We start from the raw sequence: 27,596 nt of genomic DNA, 5'->3' as shown, positions 1-27,596 counted from the left end.
GCACTTTATCAGTACTTCTATGTGCTTCATATTTGGTAAGATTTCTCAAAGATACAGAATTGTTACTTCAGGTCACAGCAATAATCAAGCCATATTCTACTCCCATCATTGTAAGGACAGAAGTGGACAGATAGTGAGTATCTACAAAGCGCACACACTATGGAAAGCACTAGGGAGACAGTTCTGTAGCACAGAGCTTTGGAGCTCAATCTGGGTTAAAATTCAGGCTCCACCAATGCCCAGATGTATGTTCTCAACAAACTACATAGCCTTAGACTCAGTTTCCTCATCTGTAAAAAAGGGGAAGAATAATACATCTTCTCTATTGCTTTGTGGTGAGGATGAAATGAGATGAAGTATCAGCCACGTAGCAAGAATTCTGGGAGCATATGGCCAAGATGGAGGCAGAGGTAGATCAACCAAAAGAAGGAAAACAATAAATTTAAAAACAAAAAACAACCACAACTGCCAGAAACCAAACTGTATGGAGGTCTGACAACCAAAGGATTAAAGCAGAAACATTCATCCAGGCTGGTAGGAAGGGCAGAGATGGGCAGCTGGGGCGGAGAGGTTGAGTGCCGAGGCGGCGACTGGAGGATAGGGCAGTCCCACATTTGTGTGCAGATAAACCAGGAGGAATGACTGTAGATCAAGACAGACCACGAAACCCAGGGTTCCGGCATGGGGAAATAAAGCCTCAAAACCTCTGGCTGTAAACATCTATGGGGGTTGCAGTAGTGGGAGAAACTCCCAGCCTCACAGGAGAGTTTGTTGGAGAGACCCACAGGGTCCTAGAACGTACACAAGCCCACATACTCAGGAATCAGCAACAAAGGGCCCAATTTGCTTGTGAGAAGGGGGGAAAGTGACTGAAAGCCAGCCAAGAGCCAGGCAAATGGCACTGTTCCCTTTTGGACCCCTCCCCCACATACAGTGCCACAATGTTGCAAGTGGGTTGCCCCGCCCTGGTGAATACCTAAGGCTCCGCCCCTTACAATGTGGCAGGTGCACCAAGAAAAAGAAATATTGCCCAAATGAAAAAACAGGTCAAAGCTCCAGAAAAAATACAATTAAGCAACAAAGAGATAGCCAACCTATCAGATGCACACTTCAAAACACTGGTAATCAGGATGTTCACAGAAATGATTTAGTACAAATACAAAATAGAGGAAAAAGTGAAGGCTATGAAAACTGAAATAAAGGAAAATGTACAGGGAACCAACATTGAAGGGGAGGAAACTGGGACTCAAATCAACATTTGGACCAGAAGGAAGAAATAAACATTCAACCAGAACAGAATGAAGAAACAAGAATTCAAAAAAAACCAAAAAGAGGCTTAGGAACCCTCCAGGACAACTTTAAGTGTTCCAACATCCAAATTATAGGGGTGCCAGAAGGAGAAGAGGAAGAGCAAGAAACTGAAAACTTATTTGAAAACACAAAGGAGTCCCCAGAAGACTATCAGCTGATTTCTCAAAAGAAACTTTATGGGCAAGAAGGGGCTGGAAAGAAGTATTCAAAGTCATGAAAGGCAAGGACCTACATCCAAGATTACTCTATCCAGCAAAGCTATCATTTAGAATGGTAGGGCAGAAAAAGTGCTTCTCAGACAAGGTAAAGCTAAAGGAGTTTATCATCACCAAGATGTTATTATATGAAATGTTAAAGGGACTTATCTAAGAAAAAGAAGAGGATCAAAAATATGAACAGTAAAATGACAACACACAACTATCAAAACTGAACCAAAGAAAAGAAAAATAAAAACTAAGCAAACAACTAGAACAGGAACAGAATCACAGAAATGGAGATCACATGGAGGGTTATAGGTGGGGAGAGGGCTAAGGGGGATGGGAGAAAAGGTACAGAGAATAAGAAGCATAAATGGTAGGTAAAAATAGACAGGGGGAGGTTAAGAATAGTATAGGAAATGGAGAAGCCAAAGAACTTATATGTATGACCCATGGACATGAACTCAGGGGAGGAGGGGAATGCTGGTGGGAAGGGGGGTGCAGGATGGAGGGGAATAAAGGGGAGAAAAGAATGGGACAACTATAATAGCATAATCAATAAACTATATCAAAAAAAAGGAACTCTGTTAGCTCTTAAGTATTTTCTTGTTGCCACTCCTGCTGCAGTTGCCATCATCATCATCATCATTATCATCTCATCCTGACAATATTCCAGGACAAATAAGATAGGTTGAAAAACAGGCCCAGAGTACATGGCTGGTCAGCCATGGAACCAAGGTCTGAGCTCTGATGAGTCTGACTTCTGAGAGAAACAAATTTACCTCAATGGCCAAAAGTCCACATGTCTAAAAACCTTGCCTTAGCTAATAAACACTTGATCCCAAGTCATACTAACTGTCACATTTCTCTGTGTGATTTGGGGTGGGGGTAGATGAGTTTGGTCTCCAATAATATTTACAAATCCAGTTTAAAGTCATAAATATAGGAGAATATTTTGAGTTGACATCTGCCTCTAAAAAGCATACAGAGGTGACCACTAGTTGCACACACAGCACCACTTGTCAGCCAGAATGCAGCTGTGTAGCAACGTATTCTATTTCTAGAATGTGGCTAAGAGGCGGTATTGACAGAAGGCCTCTCAGCAGCCAAAAAAAAAAGCCCAGAAGCCATGATCTACGGGTCACAACCTCCCTCACAAGAGAGCACAGAGGCTTGACCTCCAGAACACACAGATCAAAAGGAAAAAACTTTATTAAAAAGTCATTTTAGAAGAGGTAATACATACTCATGATACAAAATTCTCTAAGTACATATGGATAGAGTGAAAGTAAGTCTCCTCCCAAGCCCTATCCATCGGCTCCGTGGCGCTTCTCTACAGAACTGGTACTAATTCCTGTGAGCCACACAGAGACTACCTTGTATGTGTACATGCAGGCACAGTTGTGCATGTAAATGTCCTCAAGCAAATACTAGCTATCACATGCTGTGTTCTCACACTTTACTTTTTCCTCCTAAATTATAGCTTAAAACCTTTCAAATTCACTGTAAGAGCTGCCTCATAATTTATCAAGACTGCAGTACATTCCATTGAAGGGACACACAGTACATTATATTGAAGGGACACACAGACACACACACAGACTCCCCATTGATGGCATTTAGGTTGTTACCAATCTCTTGTTATCACACACAAACCTGCAACAAATATCCCTGTACATGTATGTACACATTTTATCTGTTAAGATAAATCCTAGAAGTAGAAATGTTGGGTCAGAGAGTACTGGCAACTTTTATTTTGAAAAATTTTATTTTGACAAACTTTAATTTGTTAAGTTACTCTCCAGAGAATTGGTACCAATTTACATTAACACTACCACACCCTTGCTGACACACTGTATTATCAAAACCTTATGATCTTTGCCAACTTAAAACATATAAATTAAGTGTAGTCTTAATTTGTATTTATTTTATTATGGGAAAAGTTTGAATATTTTCTGCTTTTTAATTAACTTGTAGGATAATTTTTAAAAAAGGATTGTAGAATATCATTTATTACTATATATATACATGTATATATATTTAGTACCATTATATACTAAAAAAAATTAGGCCTTTCCTATAAATTAGAAAATTTTCCCTCAGTTTTCCTTTGTTCTTTGATTTTTCTATAGCATTTTTAAATAGAAGTGCTGAATGTTTTTTGAATACATAATGAAATATAATTACTCTATGGTTTATTTTCTTCATACTTAGAAAGACCTTCACTCAAAGATTACTTTTAAAATTTCATGTTTTCTTCAAGTGTTTTAATTGATTTCATTCATTAAATTTTTAATTATGAGAAATTTCGAACACACAATGTAGAGAATAGTACGATCAACCCTCCATGTACCCATCACCCAGCTGGAACAAATTATCCACTCATGTTCCATCTGTTTCATCTCTATCCACATGTATGGGTTTCATTTTCCATTTAAGCCATTAATCCAATGGGTATTTATTTTAGTATAAAAAAAAGGATTTGGATTAAATTTAACCTTTTTCTAGATGTCTACACAGTTGTCCCAATAACGTTTATTAAACCTTCTATAGATTTGAAATGCCATATTTACTCTAAACTAATTTCCCATATATATTTGGGTCCTTTTTTGGACCTTCAATTTTACCCTATGGAACAGTTCATGTGACAGTACCACACTGTTTTAATTATTATAGTTTTATAATATGTCTAATTTATGCTATAGCCACTCATTTCTCTGATTTTCCTGACTATTCTTCATTATTTATATTTTGCATAATACTTTTACAATCATTTTCATATATTTATGTATATATGAATATTCATATACATGAAACTGTTGTTAGGATTTTGTTGGAGTGGTATTAAATTTGTAAATGAATAAAGACCTAATAGCTTCATGTTGCAAAATATCGTAAGCATTTCTATTTAAGTCTTATTTTGGACCCCTCTTCACATGTTGTACTTCTAAAAAAAATTAAATTGAGGTAGAATTTCACATAAATAAAATGTACATATCTTCAGGAGTTCAGTTCAATGAGTCTGGACAACTAAATACCCTTAGGGGCATCTCAAATTTTCTTCTTAAAGATCTCAAGCATTTCATATAAAGTTTATTTCAGGGTTCTTCCCTTCATAAACTTTTTACAAGTATAACTATCTGGTTTTTAAACTCACAAAATATAAGATAGAAATTAGAGTTTTTATTTTGAATCTTTTTAACAGGAATTATTCTGACTTTACCAATAGCCTACAGATTACAATCCATAATATACATACATTTTCTTCATAACCATAAATGATATTATGATAATTATTTGCACTGTATTGATTTATTCGTTCAACAAACAATGAGCTCACAGTCCAAATGGAAGGTTCTGGTAGGACAGTATCCAGACAGCCTTTTTATTGTGGTGATGGGAAGAAATTTCTGTACACACCTGGTAATTGTAATTAAGAAAGTTATTCTAAACTTAGAAACTTGGGGGAATGGGGAAAATTACCTTTGTGAACAAATTCATTAAGATATAGGAGTTATTTGGGAGCCCTTTCCTTTGACTGAAGAAGGAGACTAAAATTATAGCTGGGTTGGAAAACTGATAGGCTGGATTCAGAGATGCTCAAGGCCCTGCAGGTGAAGAATGAAAGATGGGTGATGGGACAAAGGTCTGGGAGCTGGCTAAGGCACAGATAAGGATATGTGGGAGAGGTTACTCTAAAGTTTTAAAACGGTTTCTGTAAAAATATATTGACCCCTTTCTTAATGGAACTTGAAGAGGAAACTTGAAGAATCATCCCCTGATGTCTACTTAACTAAATTTGTTATAGTTTGGATAAAAGTTTATAAATTCTGATTCCAGAAACAGTCTAAGTAACTTAATTTGTTTTGGGAATCCCTTTTTAAATAAATACATTGTTCAGGTGGAAAAATAAGCCCTAATTGTACAACTCTAACCTGCCAGGATAAAACACATTTAAATATATGAAACAACTCTAATATATTTCCAACTACAGGAAGAAAATTTCCTGGTTTTTAAAAAAATGTCATAATATTGATTATTTGAATACATTGAACTAGGTCTTCATTAGGATAAAGGAACAATTTATTTATTAATTATCATTTTTTAGGAAACGAGCAAAATGAACAAGCTTAACAAAGTAAAAATGGAGAATGGCATGACATACCCTACAACCATTTCTTTCCTCTTTCTTTTCTTTTCTCTTTCTCTCTCTCTCTCTCTTTTGTTTTATGATACTTAGCTCACTGTTGTTAGCTTATGTTGGTAAGTTTGTTATGGTACAGTTAACATATTTTATTTTTAAAAATTCTAGATTACTTACAGGGCACATTTTAGATGAGATCATAGTCATGAGGTAGCTTCCTTGAACCTAGATATCCCGGAGGGCCTTTTCAAAGAGCATATTGTTTAGTTTTAACTATATACATATATATATACATACATACATATATATATATATATATATATATATATATGTACACACACACACACACACACACACACACCCCCTCTACAGTAAAACCAAGCTTCCTATTCTCTACAGTTTAGATGAGGCTGTAAACGTTCCTGGCCTGGAGAAGAGAAAATGGATAGAGTCTGTGGCCAGGTACAGTGGAGAGAAGTTCTACCATCCACACAAAGTACAGATTCTAAACCACAGCCCCAGACATATGTGAGCACTAATTTGAAAACATCTGACAATGGATACTGTTAAAATATGCAATACTTCGTGTGTGTGTGTGTGTGTATATCTTATATACATGTGTATGTATAAATATACACATATAAACATAAAGTTATTAGAAAGGACCAGCCCTGCCAATACCTTGATTTTAGCCAGTGAAACTGATTTCAGACTTCTGGCCTCCAGAACTATAAGAAAATAAATGTGTTGTTTCAAATTACAGGAAAAACTTATTTTTTAAGTTACAAATTCATAGTCAACATATATACCCTCATGTTATTTTCTTTACAATCTCTGGTATACACTTATTTGAAAGCTGACGGAGCTTATGGAAGGTAACTATGACCAGAGAAGGGAATGATACTAAGTAAATTCATAAATAAATACTTCATTCAAAAGTTGTTATGGAAACATTCCTATGAATGAGGCACTGTACTAAGTGTTGGTGCTATGAAGAATAAGATTTGTTCACCCATCCTTGAGGAGTTTGTGTAAGAGTAAGATTACTGACTTCCGGCCAAGATGGAGGTGTAGGTAGACACACTGTGCTCCTCACACAACCAAAAGAGGAACAACAAGTTAAAAACAAAAAAACAGCCAGAACTGACAGAAAATCAAAATGTATGGAAGTCGGACAACCAAGCAGATAAAGAAGACACATTCATCCAGACCAGTACGAAGGGCGGAGACAGGCAGCCCGGGCAGAGAGGACTGGTGGAAAGGCAGTGGCTGGAGGACCGGGGCAGGCCAGACAGCAACTGGCAAACCCAGCACGGTGGTGGATTGTGGAGTGAGGCGGGCAAGGCTGCAGCTGGCGGTCAAGGCAGCACCTGGAGGACCCCGGAACAGACCATGCAACCCAGAGTTCCAGCCTGGGGAAATAAAGCGCCAAACCACTGGTTGAAAATACCTGTGGGGGTTGAGGTAGCAGCAGAAGAAACTCCCAGCCTCACAGGAGAGTTCACTGGAGAGAACCATAGGGTCCTAGAATGTACACAGGCCCACCCACCCGGGAATCAGCGCCATAAGGGCCCAATTTGATTGTGGGGAGCAGAGGGAGTGACTCAAAACTAGCAGAGAGTAGAGCAGCGGCCATTGTGCCCTCTCAGACCCCTCCCCCACAGACAGCCCCACACCACAGCAACCAGGGTTACCGTACCCTGGGGAACACTTAAGGCTCCGCCCCTTTATGCAATAGGCGTGCCAAGACAAAAAAAAATGGCTTAAATGAAAGAACACATCAAAGCTCCAGAAATAATACAACTAAGCGACGAAGAGATAGCCAACCTATCAGATGCACAGTTCAAAACACTGGTAATCAAGATGCTCACAAAATTCGTTGAATTTGGTCACAAATTAGATGAAAAAATGAAGGCTATGCTAACAGAAACAAAGGAACATGTACAGGGAACCAATAGTGATGGGAAGGAAACTGGAACTCAAATCAATGTTGTGGACCAGAAGGAAGAAAGAACATCCAACCAGAAAAGAATGAAGAAACAAGAATTCGGAAAAATGAGGAGAGGCTTAGGAACCTCCAGGACATCTTGAAACGTTCCAACATCCGAATTATAGGGGTGCCAGTAGGAGAAGAGGAAGAACAAAAAATTGAAAACTTATTTGAACAAATAATGAAGAACTTCCCCAATCTGGCAAAGGAAATAGACTTCCAGGAAGTCCGGGAAGCTCAGAGAGTCCCAAAGAAGCTGGACCCAAGGAGGAACACACCAAGGCACATCATAATTACATTCCCCAAGATTACACAGAAGGAGAGAATCTTACAAGCAGCAAGAGAAAAGAACACAGTTACCTACAAAGGAGTTCCCATAAGACTGTCAGCTGATTTCTCCAAAGAGACCTTAGAGGCAAGAAGGGGCTGGCAAGAAGTATTCCAAGTCATGAAAGGCAAGGACCTACATCCAAGATTGCTCTATCCAGCAAAGCTTTCATTTAGAATGGAAGGGAAGATAAAGTGCTTCTCAGATAAGGTCAAGTTAAAGGAGTTCATCACCACCAAGCCCTTATTATATGAAAGGTTAAAGGGACTTATCTAAGAAAAAGAACATAAAAAATAGGAACAGTAAGAATGACAGCAAACTCACAGTTATTAACAGCCATACCTAAAACAAAAACAAAAGCAAACTGAGCAAACAACTAGAACAGGAACAGAACCAAAGAAATGGAGATCACCTGGAGGGTTATCAGCAGAGGAGTGGGAGGGGGAGAGAGGGGGGAAAGGTACAGAGAATAAGTAGCATAAATGGTAGGTAGAAAATAGACAGGGGAGGTTAAGAATAGTACAAGAAATGTAGAAGCCAAAGAACTTATATGTATGACCCATGGACATGAACTATAGGCGGGGGGAAAGTAGGAGGGAGGAGGTGTGCAGGACGGAGGGGAGTGAAGGGGGTAAAATGGGACAACTGTAATAGCATAATCAATAAAATATATTTAAAAAATAAAAATAAGAGTAAGATTACTACCATAATTAGGAGTAAATGTAAGGGTCATTCACATTCAAGAAAAAGGATCACTGTAGTCTGCCTGTGTAAGAAGCAAACCTTTGATTGTGACTTCATAAAAAAATTACTCTGAAAAAGTAATGAAACAGAAATGTAAACACACAATACACATATAAATACACAGTTCTCTTTGGGGCAGGTGAGACAACGTTCATTGGGACTGCAGGCCATGCCCTCTGTGGAGTTAGAAGGTTTGCCCCCCAAAGCCACAGTCCTGGGCCTTCTCTTACACAACATGAGAGTCAAGTCAGAAAAAGCAGATTATTTTTATTTGCTTTTGGCTACTTTATTTCTGTATAGGATTAAGAAAATGAAAGAGACTGGTTTGCCAAATAAGTGGCTTCCTTTATATGTCACTAGAATTTACAAAGTTTTAAGCTTATTTTATGTTACATATTTGCTTGATATATTACATGTATCCTTTTTAAAAAAATTAACACTTTTTAAAGGATCTACTAAACAGGGTTATGACTTAGAATTTTCTTTAATGAAAAAGTAAAGCTGCAGAAAGGGTATTTATGAAATAAAAAATGTTATGATGATGAAAATATTTTAGAAGTAAATGTATTCATTTATTCACGAAGTCAACCAAAATTATGCGCTATGTGCCAGACACCATACATATGAAACGTACCTTTGATTTATGTGCTTGATGAATAATCTTTAATTTATCTGAAAGAAAAAAACAATTTGTCTTTTTACAAAGATTATTCTAAAACTTCATTTCAAATTTTTAAAATATATTTTTTGATTATGCTATTACAGTTGTTCCATTCCCCCCCCCACTCCACTCCATCCTGCTCACCCCCTCCCTCCCACATCCCCCCCCTATAGTTCAAGTCCATGGGTCATACTTATAAGTTCTTTGGCTTCTACATTTCCTACACTGTTCTTACCCTCCCCCTGTCTATTTTCCACCTATCATTTATGCTACTTATTCTCTGTACCTTTCCCCCCTCTCTCCCCCTCCCACTCCCCTGTTGATAACCCTCCAGGTGAGCTCCATTTCTGTGGTTCTGTTCCTGTTCTAGTTGTTTGCTTAGTTTGCTTTTATTTTTGTTTTAGGTGTGGTTGTTAATAACTGTGAGTTTGCTGTCATTCTTACTGTTCCTATTTTTTATGTTCTTTTTCTTAGATAAGTCCCTTTAACATTTCATATAATAAGGGCTTGGTGGTGATGAACTCCTTTAACTTGACCTTATCTGAGAAGCACTTTATCTTCCCTTCCATTCTAAATGAAAGCTTTGCTGGATAGAGCAATCTTGGATGTAGGTCCTTGCCTTTCATGACTTGGAATACTTCTTGCCAGCCCCTTCTTGCCTCTAAGGTCTCTTTGGAGAAATCAGCTGACAGTCTTATGGGAACTCCTTTGTAGGTAACTGTGTTCTTTTCTCTTGCTGCTTGTAAGATTCTCTCCTTCTGTGTAATCTTGGGGAATGTAATTATAATATGCCTTGGTGTGTTCCTCCTTGGGTCCAGCTTCTTTGGGACTCTCTGAGCTTCCTGGATTTCCTTTGCCAGATGAGGGAAGTTCTCCTTCATTATTTGTTCAAATAAGTTTTCAATTTTTTGTTCTTCCTCTTCTCCTACTGGCACCCCTATAATTCGGATGTTGGAACGTTTCAAGATGTCCTGGAGGTTCCTAAGCCTCTCCTCATTTTTCCGAATTCTTGTTTCTTCATTCTTTTCTGGTTGGATGTTTCTTTCTTCCTTCTGGTCCACACCGTTGATCTGAGTCCCAGTTTCCTTCCCATCACTATTGGTTCCCTGTACATTTTCCTTTGTCTCTCTTAGCATAGCCTTCATTTTTTCATCTAGTTTTCGACCAAATTCAACCAATTCTGTGAGCGTCTTAATAACCAGTGTTTTGAACTGTGCATCTGATAGGTTGGCTATCTGTTCACTGCTTAGTTGAATTATTTCTGAAGCTTTGAAGTGTTCTGTCATTTGGGCCATTTTTTTTTTTTTTTGTCTTGGTGCTTTTGTTACTTAAAGGGGCGGAGCTTTAGGTGTTCCCAGGGGCGGGGTAATGCTGGTCACTGCGTTCCCAGGGGCGGGGTGATGCTGTACGTCCGGGAGGGGCCAAGAGGGAACAATGGTGCCAGCTCCAGTCTTCACCAGATTTCAATCACTCCCTCTGCTCCCCACAATCAAATTGGGCCCCTCTGGTGCTGGTTCCCGAGTGGGTGGGCTTGTGCACACTCTAGGCCCCTATGGGTCTCTCCAATAATCTCTCCTGTGAGGCTGGAATTTTTCTTGCTGCCGCCCCAAACGCCACAGGTTTTTCCACTCAGAGGTTTGAGGCTTTATTTCCCCATGCTGGAGCCCTGGGTTATGCAGTCTGCTTCGCTCCTCGCCATTCATCCTGGTTTATCTATGCATGAATGTGGGGCCGTGGGGTCTGCTACCAGCCACTCTGCCTGCTCCATTCTCTGCCACTCTGAGTATGGCCCTCTTGGTTTATCTGTGTGCGAATGTAGGACCTCAGGGTCTGCTAGTGGTCTGACTGCCTGTCCCATTCGTCCCACACTCCGGCAGTCTCAGTCCCGCCAGGGGAAGGCAAGTCCTCTCCACCCAGGCTGCCCGTCTCCGCCCCTCCTACCAGTCTGGATGAATGTTTATTTTTTATCTCCTTGGTGTCAGACTTCCTTGCCGTTCGATTTTCTGTCAGTTCTGGTTGTGCGAGGAGGCGCAGTGTGTCTACCTACGCCTCCATCTTGGTTCCCCATTTCAAATTTTTTAAGTGATATGAGAGAACGGTGGCTATGAAATTGAGAAATTAAATCCTTAACTTATGATCAGGTTCTTTTAAAAATCAAGTATATAGTAAAAGAAAAATTCATTTGCATACCATTAAAATTAAAAATCACTGTATACAGACATTTTAAAGCTTTGTTCTTTGACACACACATAACTGTGTGTGTGTCATAACCTGAAGTCAACTAAGCACACTTCCCTTGGAAGAAATTGAACTACATTACTCTATCCTGATTTTTGAAGTCACTAAATGCTAATAATAGCAAACAATGTAAAAATATTGTCTTAACTTAAAAGACATTAACAAAAACAGGTCCAAAATATCTACTCTCTCAAAATAGATATAGTGATGAGGGGCGGGGGGAAGTGGTGGGTCAAATGATCACGATGACAAGTCGTTACCATTCCAAGAATTCAAACACTATCAAAGATCACTGGTAATCTGAAAAAGCTGCTAATACACAAAGAATACAGTATCAGCCCCCTGGTTTTCTACTATTTCACAGGCTTACACCATCTAACCTGCTGTATCCAATCCCTCCTTCACTCCTTAGTCTTTTTATCTTTTTTAAAAATTGAATTTATTGGGGTGACATTGGTACATAAAATCTTACAGGTTTCAAGTGTACAACTCAACCAAACATCATCTGCAGACTGCCTCATGTGTCTACCACCCTAAATGAAGTCTCTTTCCATCCCCATTTCCCCCTACCCCACTTTGCCTACCTCCACCTACCCCACCATCCCCTTTCCTTCTGGATGTCACCACATTGTCATCTGTGTCTTATGTTTTATCTCTGTGTGTAAATGTACCACTGCTTCTTTATCCACTCCTATACTGATGGGCACTTGGGCTCTTTCTAGATCTTGGGTATTGTAAAAAACGCCACTGTGAACACAGGGGTGCACATATTCTTTTGAATTAGCATTTTAGGTCTCTTCAGGAATATTCCCAGAAGTGTAATTGTTGGTCAAAAGGCAGTTCCATTTTTAATTTTTTTGAGGAACCTCCATACTGTTTTCAACAGTGGCTGCATCAGTTTGCATTCTCACCAATAATGCAGTAGGGTTCCCTTTTCTCTACATTTTGCCTTCACTTTTTGTTAATGATGGCCATTCTGACAGGTATGAGGTGATATCTCATTGTGGCTTTAATTTGTATTTTTCTGATGATTAGTGACATTGAGCATCTTTTCCTATGTCTATTGACCATGTGTATGTCCTCTTTAGAGAAGGGTCTATCCAGATCCTTTGCCCATTGTTTAATTGGCTTTTTCTTCTTGGTGTTGAATAGCATAAGTTCTTTATATATTTTGGAAATTAACACCTTATGAGATGTATCACTGGCAAATATGTGCTCCCATACAGCGGGTTCCCTTTTCATTTCATTGATGGTGTCTTTTGCTGTGCAAAAGCTTTTTAGTTTGATGTAGTCCTATTTGTTTATTTTTTTTCCTTTGCTTCTCTTGCCAGAGGAGATATATCTGCAAAAATATTGCTACAAGAAATGTCTGAAATTTTACAGCCTATGTTTTCATCTAGGATTTTATGGTTTCCCAACTTACACTTAAGTATTTCATCCATTTTGAGTGTATTCTTGTGTATGGTATAAATTGGTGTTCTAGTTTATTTTGTTTGCATGTATCTGTCCAATTTTCCCAACTTCATTTATTGAAAAGGCTATCTTTATCCCACTGTATGTTCTTGTCTCCTTTGTCAAATGTTAATCAACCATAAAGACATGGGTTTATTTCTGTACTCTCTAATCTGGTCCATTGATCTATATGCCTGTTCTTGTGCCAATATGAGGCTGTTTTGATTACTATGGCCTTGTAGTATAGTTTGATATCAGGTAGTGTGATACCTCCAACTTTGTTCTTTTTTCTCAAGATTTCTGAGACAATTCAGGGTCTTTTGTGGCTCCATATACATTTTTGGAATATTTGTTCTAGATCTGTGGGGTATGCCATTGGTATCTTAATAGGAATTCTGTTGAATCTGTAGATTGTTTAGGACAGTATGGGTATTTTAATGATGTTAATTTTTTTCTCTCCATAAACAGTATATGCTTCCACTTATTTGTGTCTTCTTCAATTTTTTTCTTCAGTGTCTTATAATTTTCCTAGTATAGATCTCTTAACTCCTTGATTAAATGTATTCCTGGGTATCTTGTATTTTTTGTTGCAATAATAAATGGGGTTATTTCTGAACTCTCTGATAGTTCATTATTGGTCTACAGAAACGGCACTGATTTCTGAATGTTAATTTTGCATCCTGAAATGTTAGGGTTTTCTGTATACAATATCATGTCATCTGCAAATAATGACAGTTTTACTTCCTCCTTTCCAATTTGGATGCCTTTTATTCCATCTTGTTTCATTGTCGTGGCTAGAACTTCCAGCACTATATTAAATAAGAGTGGTAAAAGCAGACATCCCTGTCTTGTTCCTATTCTTAAGGAAAATATTTTTAGTTATTGCCCATCGAGTATGATGTTGGCTGTGGGTTTGTCATATATGGCCTTTATTATCTTGGGGTATGATCCTTCTATTCCCACGTTGCTGAGAGTTTTTATCATAAATGAGTGCTGGATTTTATTAAATGCTTGTGAATTGATATGATCATGTGATTTTTATCCTTTATTTTGTTTATATGATACATCACATTTACTGATTTGCTAATATTGTACTGTGTTCATCCCAGGAATAAATCCCAATTGATCATGGTGTATGATCTTTTTAATGCACTGCTGGATCCAGTCTGCTAATATTCTGTTGAAGATTTTAGCATCTATGTTCACCAGGGATATTGGCCTATAATTTTCTTTCTTTGTAGTGTCTACATCTGAATATGAAATTAGGATAATGCTAGCCTTATAACATGAACTTAGAGTCTTCTCTTGAATTCTTGAAATAGTTTGAGAAGGACAGGCATTAGTTCTTCCTTGAATGTTTGATAAAATTAACCTGTGAAGCCATTCAGTCAAGGACTTTTGTTTGCTAGGAGTTTTTTTATTACTGTTTCAATTTCATTAGTTGTAATTGGTATATTCAGGCTTTCTGATTCTTCCTGATTCAGTTTTGGAAGATCGTGTTTCTAGGAATTTATCCATTTCACCCAGGTTGTCCAACTTGTTGGCATATAATTGTTCATAGTATTTTCTTACAATCCTTTGTATTTCTGTAATGTCAGTTTTTAGTTCTTTTTGTAAAAAAATTATTTTATTAATTATGCTATTACAGTTAGCCCAATTTTCCTCCTCTACCCAGCACCCCTTACTCCTGAAAGCAATCCCCACACCATTGTTCATGTCCATGGGTCATGCATATAAGTTCTTTGGCTACTCCATTTCCTATACTGTACTTGACATCCCCATGGGTATTCTGTAACTACCAATTTGTACTTCTTAATCCCCTCACCTCTTCACCCATTCTCCTCCACACTCCCCTCCCATTTGGAAACATCAGAATGCTCTCTATATCCATGATTCTGTCTCTGTTCTTCTTCTTTGCTTAGTTTGTTTTTTAGATTCAATTGTTGATAAATGTTTTTATTATTCATAATTTTGATCCTTTTCTTTTTCTTAAATAAGTTCCTTTGACATTTCATATAATAATGGTTTGGTGATAATGAACTCCTTCAGCTTTTTGTCTGGGAAACTCTTTATCTGCTCTTCGCCTCTAACTGACAGCTTTGCTGGGTAGAGCAATCTTGGCTGTAGGTCCCTGCTTTTCATGACTTTGAATACTTCTTGCCAGTCCCTTCTAACCTGCAAAATTTCTGTTGATAAATCGGTGGAAGTCTTATGGGAACTCCCCTGTAGGTAATTAACTTCTTTTTTCTTGCTGCTTTTAAGATTCTCTCTTTATATTTAACCTTTTGCATTTTAATTATGATGTGTCTTGGAGTGGGCCTCTTTGCATCCATCTTGTTTGGGATTCTCTGTGCTTCTTGGACTTGCATGTCTATTTCCTTCACCAAATTCAGGAAGTTTTCTTTCATTAGTTTTTCAAATAGATTTCCAATTTCTTGCTCTTTTTCTTCTGCTTCTGGCACCCCAATGATGTGGATATGGATCACTTGAAGTTGTTCCACAGGCTGCTTATACTGTCCTTTTATATATTTTTTTGGATTCTTATTTCTTCTTGTTGTTCTGATTGGTTGTCTTTTGTGTCCTTAGGTTCCCATTGATTTGTTTCTCAGCTTCATCAACTCTACTGTTGTCTCCCTGTAAATTGTTCTTTATTTCAATCAGTGTATCCTTCATTTCTGACTGGATCTTTTTCATGCTGTTGAGGATCTTACTGAGTTCCTTGAGCATCCTTATAAACAGTGTTTTGAACTCTGCATCTTATAGAGTACTTATCTCCATTTTGTTTAGTTCCTTATCTGGAGTTTCGATATGTTTCATTTGGGCCATATTTCTTTGTCTCCTCATTCTGGTAACCTCCCTTTGTTTGCTCCTATGTGTTAGGTAGAGCTGCTATGACCCCCTGTCTGGGCAACATGGCCTAATATAGTAGGTGTCCTATAGTGTCCAGTGGCACAGCCTCTTCCCTATCACCCAAGCTGGATACTCAAGGTGTGCCCTTCGTGTGGGCTGAGTATACCCTCCTCTTGTAGTTGAGGCTTGATTGCTGTTGGCAGATCAATGGGAGGGGTTTACCCAGGCCAGTCAGTTGCAAGGACTGTGACTACTGACCATCAACCTGCACCCTCTGTGGAGGATCAGCTGTGCAGGAGCAGAGTGGTGGTACTCTGACTTGGTCTGTAGCTTCCCACTGGGTGTGCAGGCTCGTGGGTTTCCCAGGTGGTATAGGCCAAGGTCAGTCCCCACCAGTGTTTCACCCAGGGCCATCCTGCCTGAGCTCTAAAGCAATGTGAGGTGGCTGTTAACTTGTGTTGGGCTTGGAGATTCCTAGGTAAAGCCAAACTGTGAATCCAGGCCGGTTACTGATATTGCTGGACCTGGGTCAACTTAGCAAGAACTACAGAGGCTGAGGGGCTCATTGAGGCTCGTGTTTGCTCATTTGAGAGGATTTAGGAAGTTGTAAGGCATGAGCCAAGACCAGCCATTCATATGGATAAGCAGCTTGATTGGGACTGTAAGTTGGGTGGTACAGAGCCTCTGGGGATTTCAGGGTGGGGCAAACAGTGTTAGCCAGGTTTATGGAGTCTCAGATATGGCACCCACCTCCCAGCTCTGTGGCTCTGTGGGGGAAGGGTTCAGAAAAGGGCAATGGCCTCTGCGCGACTTTCTGTCTGGCAGAAAGCTATCCCTCGGCTCTTGCATTGATGCCAGACACTTCAGTTCCTCCCTGTATGCCACTGGTGCCTTTCAACTACAACTCCAGTGCTGACGCTCAGAGGGAGTGAGTCTGAGTAAGTCTGTCTGTTGGTTTTTTAAGAGGAATTGCTTGGTACTCCAGAAGTTTCTTCCACTGACTCAATCCCTGCTGGTTTTGGAGCCAAAAGTTATGGGGACTTATATTCCTATCACTGGAACCATGAGCTTGGGAGCCTGATATGGAGCTCGAACTCCTCACTCAAGAGATACCCCTCCCAAATTTTTATCCATTACATGTGGATGTGGCACCACATGTCTGTGGTCAGCTTTTCCCACATCTGTGCCTCTCCTACCAGCCTGGATGGATGTGGTTTCTTTAACTCTGTAGTTGTCAGACTTCCATTCAGCTTGATTTCTGACAGTTCATAGAATGGTTGTTCTGTGTTTTAGTTGTAATTTTCATGTGGTTGTGCAAGAAGGCGAGCCATGTTTACCAATGCCGCCATCTTGACCAGAAGTTCAGTTCTCTTCTCTCATTTCTGATTTCATTTATTTGGATCCTCTCTCTTTTTTTTCTTGATGAGTCTGCTTAAAGGTTCATCAGTCATGTTTACCTTTTCAAAAAAACAGCTCTTGGTTTCATTAATCGTTTGTATTGTCTTTTTTAGTCTCTGTGTCATTTATTTCCACTCTATTCTTTACTATTTTTTTCCTTCTACTTACTCTGGGGTTTTTTTGTTATTCTTTTTCTAGTACTTTTAGGTGTAGAATTAGATTGTTTATTGGGGATCTTTCTAGCTTCTTGAGGTATGCCTGTAATGCCATAAACATCCCTCTCAGGACTGCTTCTATGGTATCCCATAGATTTGGGGTTGTTGTGTGTTCATTTTAATTTGTTTCCAGGTAACTTTTGATTTCTTCCTTGTTCTCATTGTTAACCAATTCATTATTTAATAACATGCCATTTAGCCTCCATGTGTTGAATGCTTTTCAGAGTTTTTATTGTAGTTGATTTCTAGTTTCATACCATTTGATCAGAGGAGATGTTTGATATTTTCAATTTTCTTGAATTTTTTGAGACTTATTTTGTCTTAACATGTGGTCTATCTTTGAGAATGTTCCATATGCACTTGAGAAGAATGTATATTTTGCTGCTTTAGGATGAAATATGCTGTAAATATCAATTAAACCCATCTAATCCAGCACCTTGCTGATTTTTTCATCTGGAAGGTCTATTCACTGATATCAGTGGGGTGTTAAATATCCTACTACAACTGTATTTCTGTCAATCCCTCCCTTTATGTCCACCAAGATTTTCTTTGTATATTTAGGTGCTCCTCGTTCAATACATATATGTTTACAAGAATTATATCCTCTTGTTGGATCGATCCCTTTAGTATGTAATGATCTTCTTGGTCTCCTGTTATGGTCTTTGTTTTTAAGTGTATTTTGTCTAACATAAGTATTGCTACTCTAGCTTTCTCTTTGTTTTCATTTTCATGGAATATATTTTTTTCCATCCCTTCACTTTCAGTCTATGTATAGCTTTTCTTCTGAGGTGGTCTCTTGTAGACAGTATATATATGTTATATATATATGGGTCATGTGTCTTTACCCATTCAGCTATCCTATGTCTTTTGATTGGAGCATTTAATCCATTTACATTTAAATTTATCATTGATAGGTACTTATTTGTTCCTGTCTATTTTTGTTCTTTCTTCTTCAAGCAGGCCTTTTAACATTTGTTGCATTACCAGTTTGGTGGCAATAAACTCCTTTAATGTGTTTTGTCTGGGGATTTTTTAATTTCTCCTTCACATTTAAATGTTAGCCTTGCTGGGTAAAGTAGTCTTGGTTGTAGGTCCTTGCTTTTTATCACTTTGAATATTCCATGCCCACCCCTTCTGGCTTGAAGTGTTTCTGTTGAGAAATCAGCTGACAGCCTTATGGGAGCTCCACTGTAGGTAGATCTATAAAAGGTCTGAGACTCCCTGAGGTCCACCTCCACCTGTCAGCTACACTGCCTCCCCCAGAGGTTGTCTGGTCAAGAAAGACCTTCCACATGTCATGAGCTCAGCAGAACAGGGTAAACAGGGTCAGGAGGATGGGGCTAGTGAGTCTCCTACTTGGGCCATGTGGTCAGGCACTCAATGAGGGGAAAGTGGCCCCTACTCCAGAGCCAAACCACTAAGTCTCTGCTAGAGTCCAACTCTAGATCCCCCAGGAGTAGCATGCTGCAGGTTCAGGTTGGGTGCAGCCAGCTGTCCCCTCTGCAGGAGCAAGCTGAGTAAGGCATAGCCACTGGGGCTCAGGTGGATAGATCAAGAATCTCCCATTGTGAGTGGTGCCAACTGAGCCTGCAGAAGGGGACCAAGCACTTCTTCCTGAACCCAGACAGTAGCCTCCGAGAGAGGCACATTCCAAATGTTCCAGCTCAGAGCAGCACAGCCTTCCCCCTGAAGAACTGAGCTCAGTTGGGCAGGGCCACCAGGACTTGAGAGGGCTGATCCAAACAATCTCCCACTGGGGATGGTGCCAGCAAGCCTGTAGGAGGGGGCGGGTACTTCCTTCCCTTCCTGAGATAGTGCAAGCTCAGTTTGCAGGGAAAATAAGAGTGTCCCTCCTCCATGATGTAGTCACAAAACTCAGTACTGCCTCTCTGATTCCCAGACAAAATCCTCCCCAGGAGATGCTCTGGAAGTACCCACTCTGTGCAGCACTCTGACCCCCTACACAACTGAACTCAGCATGGCAGGGCCCTGGAGTGGCAACAAGAATCCAACAAGAATTCCAACACTGAAATGAAATGAAAAAGGATCTATTTAAAAAACAGGCCTTGATTTAATTATATTCTAATAATACAGAAGAATAACCAGTTAAGAACTAGTACTCTGAGGTACCCATCATTTTAAATAGTCAAATTTCAATAATCTATTGCAATTCTTAAGGCAAGGTCAGCCTAATCCTATGTATTATTAAGAAGTAAAGAAAAATCTAATCTAAGTAAAATATGTACATTAGTAATGTAAATATGCCACAGTTGCTAAAAATTAGCTTATGATATATACAAGAAAATAAACAAATGTGGTTTTTGGACTACCTATTATTCTGAGTTACCTATTATACTCTTTTTCTCAATATAGATAGATAGCAGTTTACTACTGGAGACAAGTTAAGAGAACCCAATAGTAGTTTGTTGTTGTTGTTTAATAAAAGGACCTTGCTTAAAGCCTGTAACAATCAACCTGCAAAACTGGGGTTTGGCCTTACTAAATATTCATCATGTTCTATATATTTTGTTAACGAGCCTTTAAATTAGAAATATTTACAATAGCCAAGTGCTGGAAGCAGCCCAGGTGCCCATCAGTAAATGAGTGGATCAAAAAACTGTGATACATTTACACAATGGAATATGACGCAGCAGAAAGAAAGAAGGAGCTCCTACCCTTCATGACAGCATGGATGGAACTGGAGAGTATTATGCTAAGTGAAGTAAGCCAGGCAGTGAAAGACAAATACTATATGATCTGACCTATAAGTGGAACCTAATCAACAAAACAAACAAACAAGCAAAATAGAACCAGAGACCCTGAAAGAAAGAACAAACTGTCAGTAGTCAGAGGGGAGGGGGGAGGGAGATAACAGGGGAAAGAAAGGGAAGGGTCGTCAAGGAACATGTATAAGGACCCATGGACAAACCAAAGGGGAATAGGATTGAGGGTGGGGCAGGGGAAAGTGGTGGTGGGAAAATGAAGAAAACTGTATTCTAACAACAATAAAAAATATAAAATAAAATAATAATAAAAAAGAAATATTTTTTGCTCTACTGTTCTGCAACCACAATAATAAGGCCACATTTTTAGCAGAAGATAAATGCTTTTAATGGAAATTTTCACCAGATTTTTCTCTCCAACAGAAATTGGTAAGACTTGGGATGAGGGTAAGAAAGGAGAAATGACAAGCTAGCACAATGTGTTGCATTAATGTCCATTCTTTGTTAAAAACTCTTTCACTTGTTTTTACTTCTTCAAAATCTTCATTATTAACAGAAACAATATCTGTGGGTATTGTTTCCTCAATGCAAACCCCTTAAGGAAAGTAACTTCATGAAAATAAAAATAGTATTTTATATTTGCGAGTATTTAACATGCTCGCATGTATACTGTTTAATCTCATACAGCCTTATTAAACAAACAGGATTAGCAGCCCCACACTGTACAACTGACATGCCTAGACAATAAGGATTTAAAAATAAAACATCCCTTGTCTGTAGGAACACAGAGTCTGGTAAAGGTAAATCAGTAATAGATGTAGATGCCAGTTAAATGGGAGGAATACATTTATAAATAAATGAAGGGCTCTGAGAAATCTCAGACATAGATCTCTATGGCCAGCCCTTCATCCAAGGGCATGGAGAGAGCAACTAACAAACTGAAATTCACCTCTGTGCCCTTTCCACTCCCCACCACCCAAAGTGTTCTATTCCCACTGGGCATGTAACAGTACTGGAAGACAATGACGGGGGGAGAAAATAACACTTCAACCTTTCTTATTGAACACAAAGCAGCAGACTGTTGAAGAGCCAAACTCAGACAGAATCACTTGAAGTCTGTCTAAACCCTAATACTTCTTTAATTTCTTCACAGATAAATGTATCCATGTTTTTCTGTCAATTTCTCTTAATAATATAGGAATACCAGGACAAAAGGATGTTAATAAGGTAAAAGGCACATCATCTAGAATAATGATTAGCAGTCAGATGTTCTGATACTTTCATTATCTAAAACGTATTTTTCAAAAGAATTTATGTGAAATACAAGTTTGAATATCCATATAGACCATACAAAAAAGAGAGCCATATATAATTATTCTAATGAAATGGCATCTGTAGATTGATTAAAGCTTAAGGTATTACGCTTTGAAAGGCATGAAAGCCAGAACTGAGAAATTTTATATTTACTTAATCATGCTTTTTATTCCTCTTATTTAATATTTAGTATGTAAATCCTTTATGTCCAATAAATCAAAGTACTTTCCACTCAGTGCCTTCAACCTCTTCTTGGCTATCCTTTATGACCTCACATTAGTCTCTGGATATTAAAATGCATATGCACGGGAAGACTGTGATTTCAAAGAATTTTAGGTCATAAGTTGCTCTACCAAAAGGGAACAGAATTAAAAGCTACTCCAAAAAATGATTTAAGGCAATAAAATATTTATACTGTAAAATGTCTACACCAATTAACAGAAATATTTATTGGGTATATCATAATTCTCAAGAGAAGTCTCAAAGTTTGGTGAGTATCACTATGCTGAAGGTTAATAATTAACTGTACCATCTTTATAACAAATAGTGAAACCCAGCTTACTGCCTTATTACTACATTTTAAAATCAACAATTGCAACATAAAAATTACTATATAACATGCTCAAGTTACTAGCATTTAAAATCTTAAATCTTATTTTTAAATCTCTTCTTTTAATTCATAGTCTTTAGTCATTTCTCTTTTTTTGATTACCTGGCAAAGAAATTCATTTTTGACAGCTTTCCAAACATGCTATTCCTCACAAATAGGCAACTTCCCTACACGATTACAATTTACTTTAACAACATACTACTAGAGTCCCTGTATTTCTAAATAAACTTCCATATTGGTTTTTATTTACAGATAATAAATTCATTTTTGAAAACCAAATTTAAATTCAAATCAACACAAAACTAATGTGACTTTATATTAACATATATTTTAAAAGAATAAGAAAAATTTGTTACCATATTTATAATTTCTGAATGGTGGTGGCAGGCTGGTCCTTAAAGGAACATCTATAAGAAAAAGATTACTTTTTTACAAAATATTCAAATAGACATTCAGAGTATATGCACAGTCTTTTGGTTCTGTTGTCCTATACCTCCCGTCTAAGCTACTTTGAAAAACCTGATGGGCCACAAAATGAACCTGACATGCCACAAAATGAACCTGACATGCCAGCAAAGTCCAAGGTCATCTAAAACAATGGAACCACTGATCCAGTGCTGAGCTGTTACTAGCTGAACTTCTTAGTTCAGTAACACTACTAAATGAATTGGCATTTTATTAAATACAATCTCATCTATGTACATTTGAAATATATAGTACACATGTATGAGATATTATTTGCTGTCTAGTTGATGTTCATTTAGCATAGAAATCTGGGAACCCCTTGAGAATCTTTGGCTAGTAGTGAAAACCAATGATCTAGAACGCAGGTGACAAACAAAAAGCCTGCAGGCAGAATCTGGCCTGGCACTCTGTTTCTACCCGGCGGCAGCACCGAGCTCTTGCTTAACTGCTAAGGAGTAGTTACATTTATACAGTCCTAAAATTACATTTGGCCCTTTGAAGGCAACCACGAGACTGTGTGGCCCCCACTGAAAATGAGTTTGAGATCCCTGATCTAGAACAATCCATTACTCTTAGCAAAATTCAGATAACCTAACTTGGCAAAGAAGACATAACCAGAGTAAATATTTTTTTTAAACAGTGTTCCAAATATCAAGATTAGTTTTAACAACATCTGATGCTATGATCCCTACAGAGGGCAATTTGGTAATATACATTAAAATAACATGTGCATCAATTTCACTTGGAGAATTTATCATATAGCCTGCACATTCTTCTGTGTGTGTGTGCATGTGCATGTGTGAAATGACATACATAGAAATGTACTAACTTTAGCATTGTTTAAAATAACAAGTGCTTAGGAAAATCCAAATGTCCTTCAATGGGGATACTTGTTAAATAAATTATATGAAACATTTTTCAACTGTAAAACAACCAAAAAAAGGAGGAAGAAGCCCTGTTAATATGATAAGATCTTCAAGATATGTTGAGAGCAAAGAAGACATAAGGTTGAGCATTATTTTTACTAAGCTAACTTTTGAAAAGGAGGAAAAATAAAAATATAACTTCGCCCTTCTTATGCTTTTATGAGAGGGAGCATGCTGTACTGGTCAGATAGATAACAGAAGTGGGAAGGAGACTTTTCACTGTATTCCCCTTTATATTTTGATCTTAAAACCACATGAATGTTATCTATTAAAGAAACTTTAAAAACCCACACATCTAAATTTGGAAATATGTTTTTTAAAGTACATTTGCTTTTCAGAGATCAAACACATACTGAAATTAAAATACAATATATTCATTTATAGTATAAGCATTTAAAGTACCTACTACCAGATATTTCAGTGACAAGGTCAATAAGAGGTTACCAAAACAAGTCCCCACTCTTGAGAGCACATACTCCTGTGTAAATCTTGTAACGAAGGTATGTTCACAGTCAGGGTTATGTCTTAAGAATGCGATTCTCACCTGGTACACATTAGAATAACCCAGACCACCACTGGTAGATCAGACTTGCAGCAGACTGGCTCCAAGAATAAATGTTTAAACATAAAAGCTTCCTGAGATGATTCTTAGACAAACTAATTTACACAAGGCCAGCCAGATGACATCAGTGAATGAAGCAGGTAAAACAGAAGGTGGCTGTGAGAGCTGACAGCATGCACCTGTGGAGCCTGCAAAAAGAAATACCTACTAAGAAGGGCTTCTGGTGGCTAACTGGTCTCAAATTTAAAAGCAGAGCCTAGCAGCCATTTCTATACAGGGGCCTCTCACACAAACTGCACTTCAGGAAGAAGTCTGCATTGAACTGCCTACTTCCCACAACTACCTGCCTACACTGTGTTCCTGCCATCTGAGCCAGCCCTTACAAAGAAGTTCTTGGAATTGTATTTTAACCAATAGGACTGAGGCTTTCCCCATCCAATCAGAGCATCTCCACCAATCAATCAGAGCAGCTCCATTTTGACCAGCCAGGACAGTGCCTTTGGAACCAAACTGTGAGATTTTGGACTCCTTATTTGCACAAAGATGAACCAATCAGGGACCAGGGGTCCTCTGTCTATGTAAACCAGCTCCCCTCTGGCTCAAGGAGTACATTTTCCCTTTCCACTGAAGACTAAATACTGCATTTCCTTGGCTGGAACCAAAACACCAGAAATGAAACACCAAAGATGAAAACACCAAAGACGTCTCGCCAGACCACGACAGAGCACAGCAGAGCAGGCAGACTGGAGTAGACTAGCAAAGAGCAGGCGGGCACAGCATGGCCCAGGGCAGTGCAGAGCACAGTGAACAGGAGCAAGTGGAGCACACGGGAGCAGAGGAGAGCTGCATCTCCTGAGCACCACCTCACAGCTGTGCTGCTTCATAATTGAGCTATAACACTATTGAGCTATTCCACAGCCATGCTGCTCTCACAGCCGTGCTGTAACACAATGAAGCTGTCTGTACTGAATAATTTCCTTCTTCACCGTACCCCAAATTGGGGATTCCTATTGGTGCTGAATTGATGCCAACAAACATTGGTGGACATATTTTATTAAAGATGGGGGCTGCCATTCAGTTCTAACTGGCTGCCTAAAGATTTAAATGGAAACGTTCAAAGGCTGGGGGTTTAGGTGAAATTTTTCTGACTTTTAAATCACTATAGGCCAAGAATCCTCTAAGTCTGATTCTCCTGCTCAAGCCCCATTTGGCCTATCAGAGTACAGAAGCTTCATTTTATCCTTTTGGTTTCCCATTCACTTATGAAGTATGGGCCAAAGATGTATTAAACTTCAAAAAGGAGAATTAAATCTCCTTATTTGCCATATAAATGGCAATAAGTTTATCTCCTGGAAAGACAATGAAAGCCCCTGAACGGGTGAAGTACAGAATAGCTGCTCCACAAAACCATTATCATTTAGACGTGTCTAAAATCGAAGGAATCAGATCACTGTGTTATGTTCCATCTAGACTTCTGGGAGAAGAGATATGACAGAGCCCCTTTTCTCTTTCATCTACTAGATTTCCACTTGGGTGTCACCTCCACAGAGGCCTTCCCTGACAGCCCAGCTAAAAGACAGGTCCCCTTTCATATTGTTTCTCTCAGAACAATTTTTACAATTTTAGTTTTGTCTGTTTACTTATTTTGGTCTTTTTTCCCTACTAACTCATAAATTTCTTGAGATTAAGACAATAAAGCCTGTCTTTCCCAAACCTAGGACAGTGGTTGACGTATAATAGGTTAATAAATACAGGTTACATGATGGCAGAGACCACAGCCTACTTTCTTTATTGAGTTGCTAATACCTAAAAGAGTACCTGGGACATGACAGGTGCTCAAAAATATTCATGAATGAATACATGTAATTTAATCCCTTCAATCAGTAATTAAGAACACAGACACCCCAAGAAGGCAATTGGTCAGCCCACAGTGTCAAGAGCTAAGACAAGAATCCAGCCCTCCCAGCACCCATTCTGCTGCACTGAGAAGGGCAGAACTAAAGCAGTCTTCTTCTGCAATAGCTGCAAGAAAGATAAGACATTATGGTAAGATAGGAGCTGTAATGGAAAGAGAAATAAAAGTGCTTGAGGAGGAAGAGAAAAAGACCAAAGAGTTCCTTCTGGAAAAAGTCATTTCCCATTTTGTGCTACTACAAATAAGGCTATGAGTACTCATACAGGGACATGCACTTCCACTCCACCTAGAAGTGGGATGTCTGAATTGTATGGGAGGTAGATGTGTAACTTTAAGATACTGCCAAATCATCTTCCAAAGTGGTACCTTTTTAACATTCCCACTATCAGTATATCATTTCCAGTTCTTTCTAGGATCTAGACAAAAACTTAGTGTTTAACTAATAAAACTCTTTAATTTTAGCCATTTTAGAGGTGGTGGTGTGTGCTCATTGTGGTTCTAATTTGCATTTCACTCAAGATTAATAATGAGTATCACTGCATGTGCATATTTGCCATCATGTATGTATCTTCTTTGGTGAACTTTCTGTTCACATCTTTTGCCCATTTTTTAATTGGGTTGTAAGTCTTACTTGAGTTGCAAGAATTCGGTTTAACTATTATTATTCTAGAAACAAGTCCCTTGTTGGATATATGTTTCACAAATATTGTCTCCAAGTTTGTGGTTTGCCTTTTCATTTTCTTAATAGTATACTTTGAAAAGCAAGTTTTTATTTTAATAAAGCCTGAATAATTTTTTTCAGTTTGTGATCATCGTTCTGTATTTAAGAAATTTTTACCAAAATCAAAGTCTCTAAGATTTTTTCCCGTTTTCCTTCTGAATTTTTATAGTCCCAGCTTCTACACTTAGTTCTTACCAATTCCAAGATGTTTTTGTATATGGTAGGAGGTAAGTGTTGCGGTTCATCTATTTGCATATAGATATCCAGAATGTTTTTTGGAAAGATCACCTCTTCCCTAGAGAATGTCCTGCTCAAAAATCAATTGAACATATATGTGTAGGTCTATTTCTGGACTATTTTTTTTTCAATGATATATACGTCATCTATGTAACAATGCTGCATGCACTACTGTCTGAACTAATAGAGCTTTATATTAGTAAGTCATGAAATCAGATAGTGTCATTCCTCCAACTTCTTTTCTTCTTGTTTTGAGTTATTTTGACTATAGGCCATTTTTACTTATAAATTTCTGAATAAGTTAGAATAACTTTATTTCTAGAGTTTAGAATATGTTTGACATTATTGGAATGGGGGAAAAAAGCCTGCTGAGATTCTGATTGAGATTGGAATTAGACATCATTTTGAGGAGATGTGACATCTTAACCATATTGATTTTTCTGATCCATAAATATAGTATATCATTTATATCATAAATTATATAGTATATCATAAGTAACATTTACTTAGGTCTTTTTAACTTTCAGTGATGTTTTAGAGTTTTCAGTGCAAAAGTTTTAAGCCCCTGTCAAATGTATATGTTTTTTATATTTTG

General features: G+C 38.2%; 1 protein-coding gene across 7 annotated transcripts in view; it reads right to left on the bottom strand.

Moving 5' to 3' along the window:
- Window positions 1–27,596, bottom strand: part of C2H2orf76 (chromosome 2 C2orf76 homolog) — a 102,603-nt gene that overhangs the window by 12,159 nt on the left and 62,848 nt on the right. For 5 of the 7 annotated variants that reach the window (XM_045203066.3, XM_045203068.3, XM_045203065.3 and 2 more), the window contains 2 exons: window positions 22,532–22,582; window positions 9,349–9,386 (listed from right to left, as the gene is read on the bottom strand). In XM_045203066.3, the coding sequence (XP_045059001.2) occupies window positions 9,349–9,386; window positions 22,532–22,582 (89 nt within the window). The remainder of the gene's footprint in view (window positions 1–9,348; window positions 9,387–22,531; window positions 22,583–27,596) is intronic. The other 2 variants (XM_053918587.2, XM_053918589.1) reach the window with 1 other exon arrangement.

The sequence above is a fragment of the Desmodus rotundus genome, chromosome 2 (assembly GCF_022682495.2).
Source record: "Desmodus rotundus isolate HL8 chromosome 2, HLdesRot8A.1, whole genome shotgun sequence".
Classification (NCBI taxonomy): domain Eukaryota; kingdom Metazoa; phylum Chordata; class Mammalia; order Chiroptera; family Phyllostomidae; genus Desmodus; species Desmodus rotundus.
This window is presented reverse-complemented; position numbering and strand designations above follow the sequence as displayed.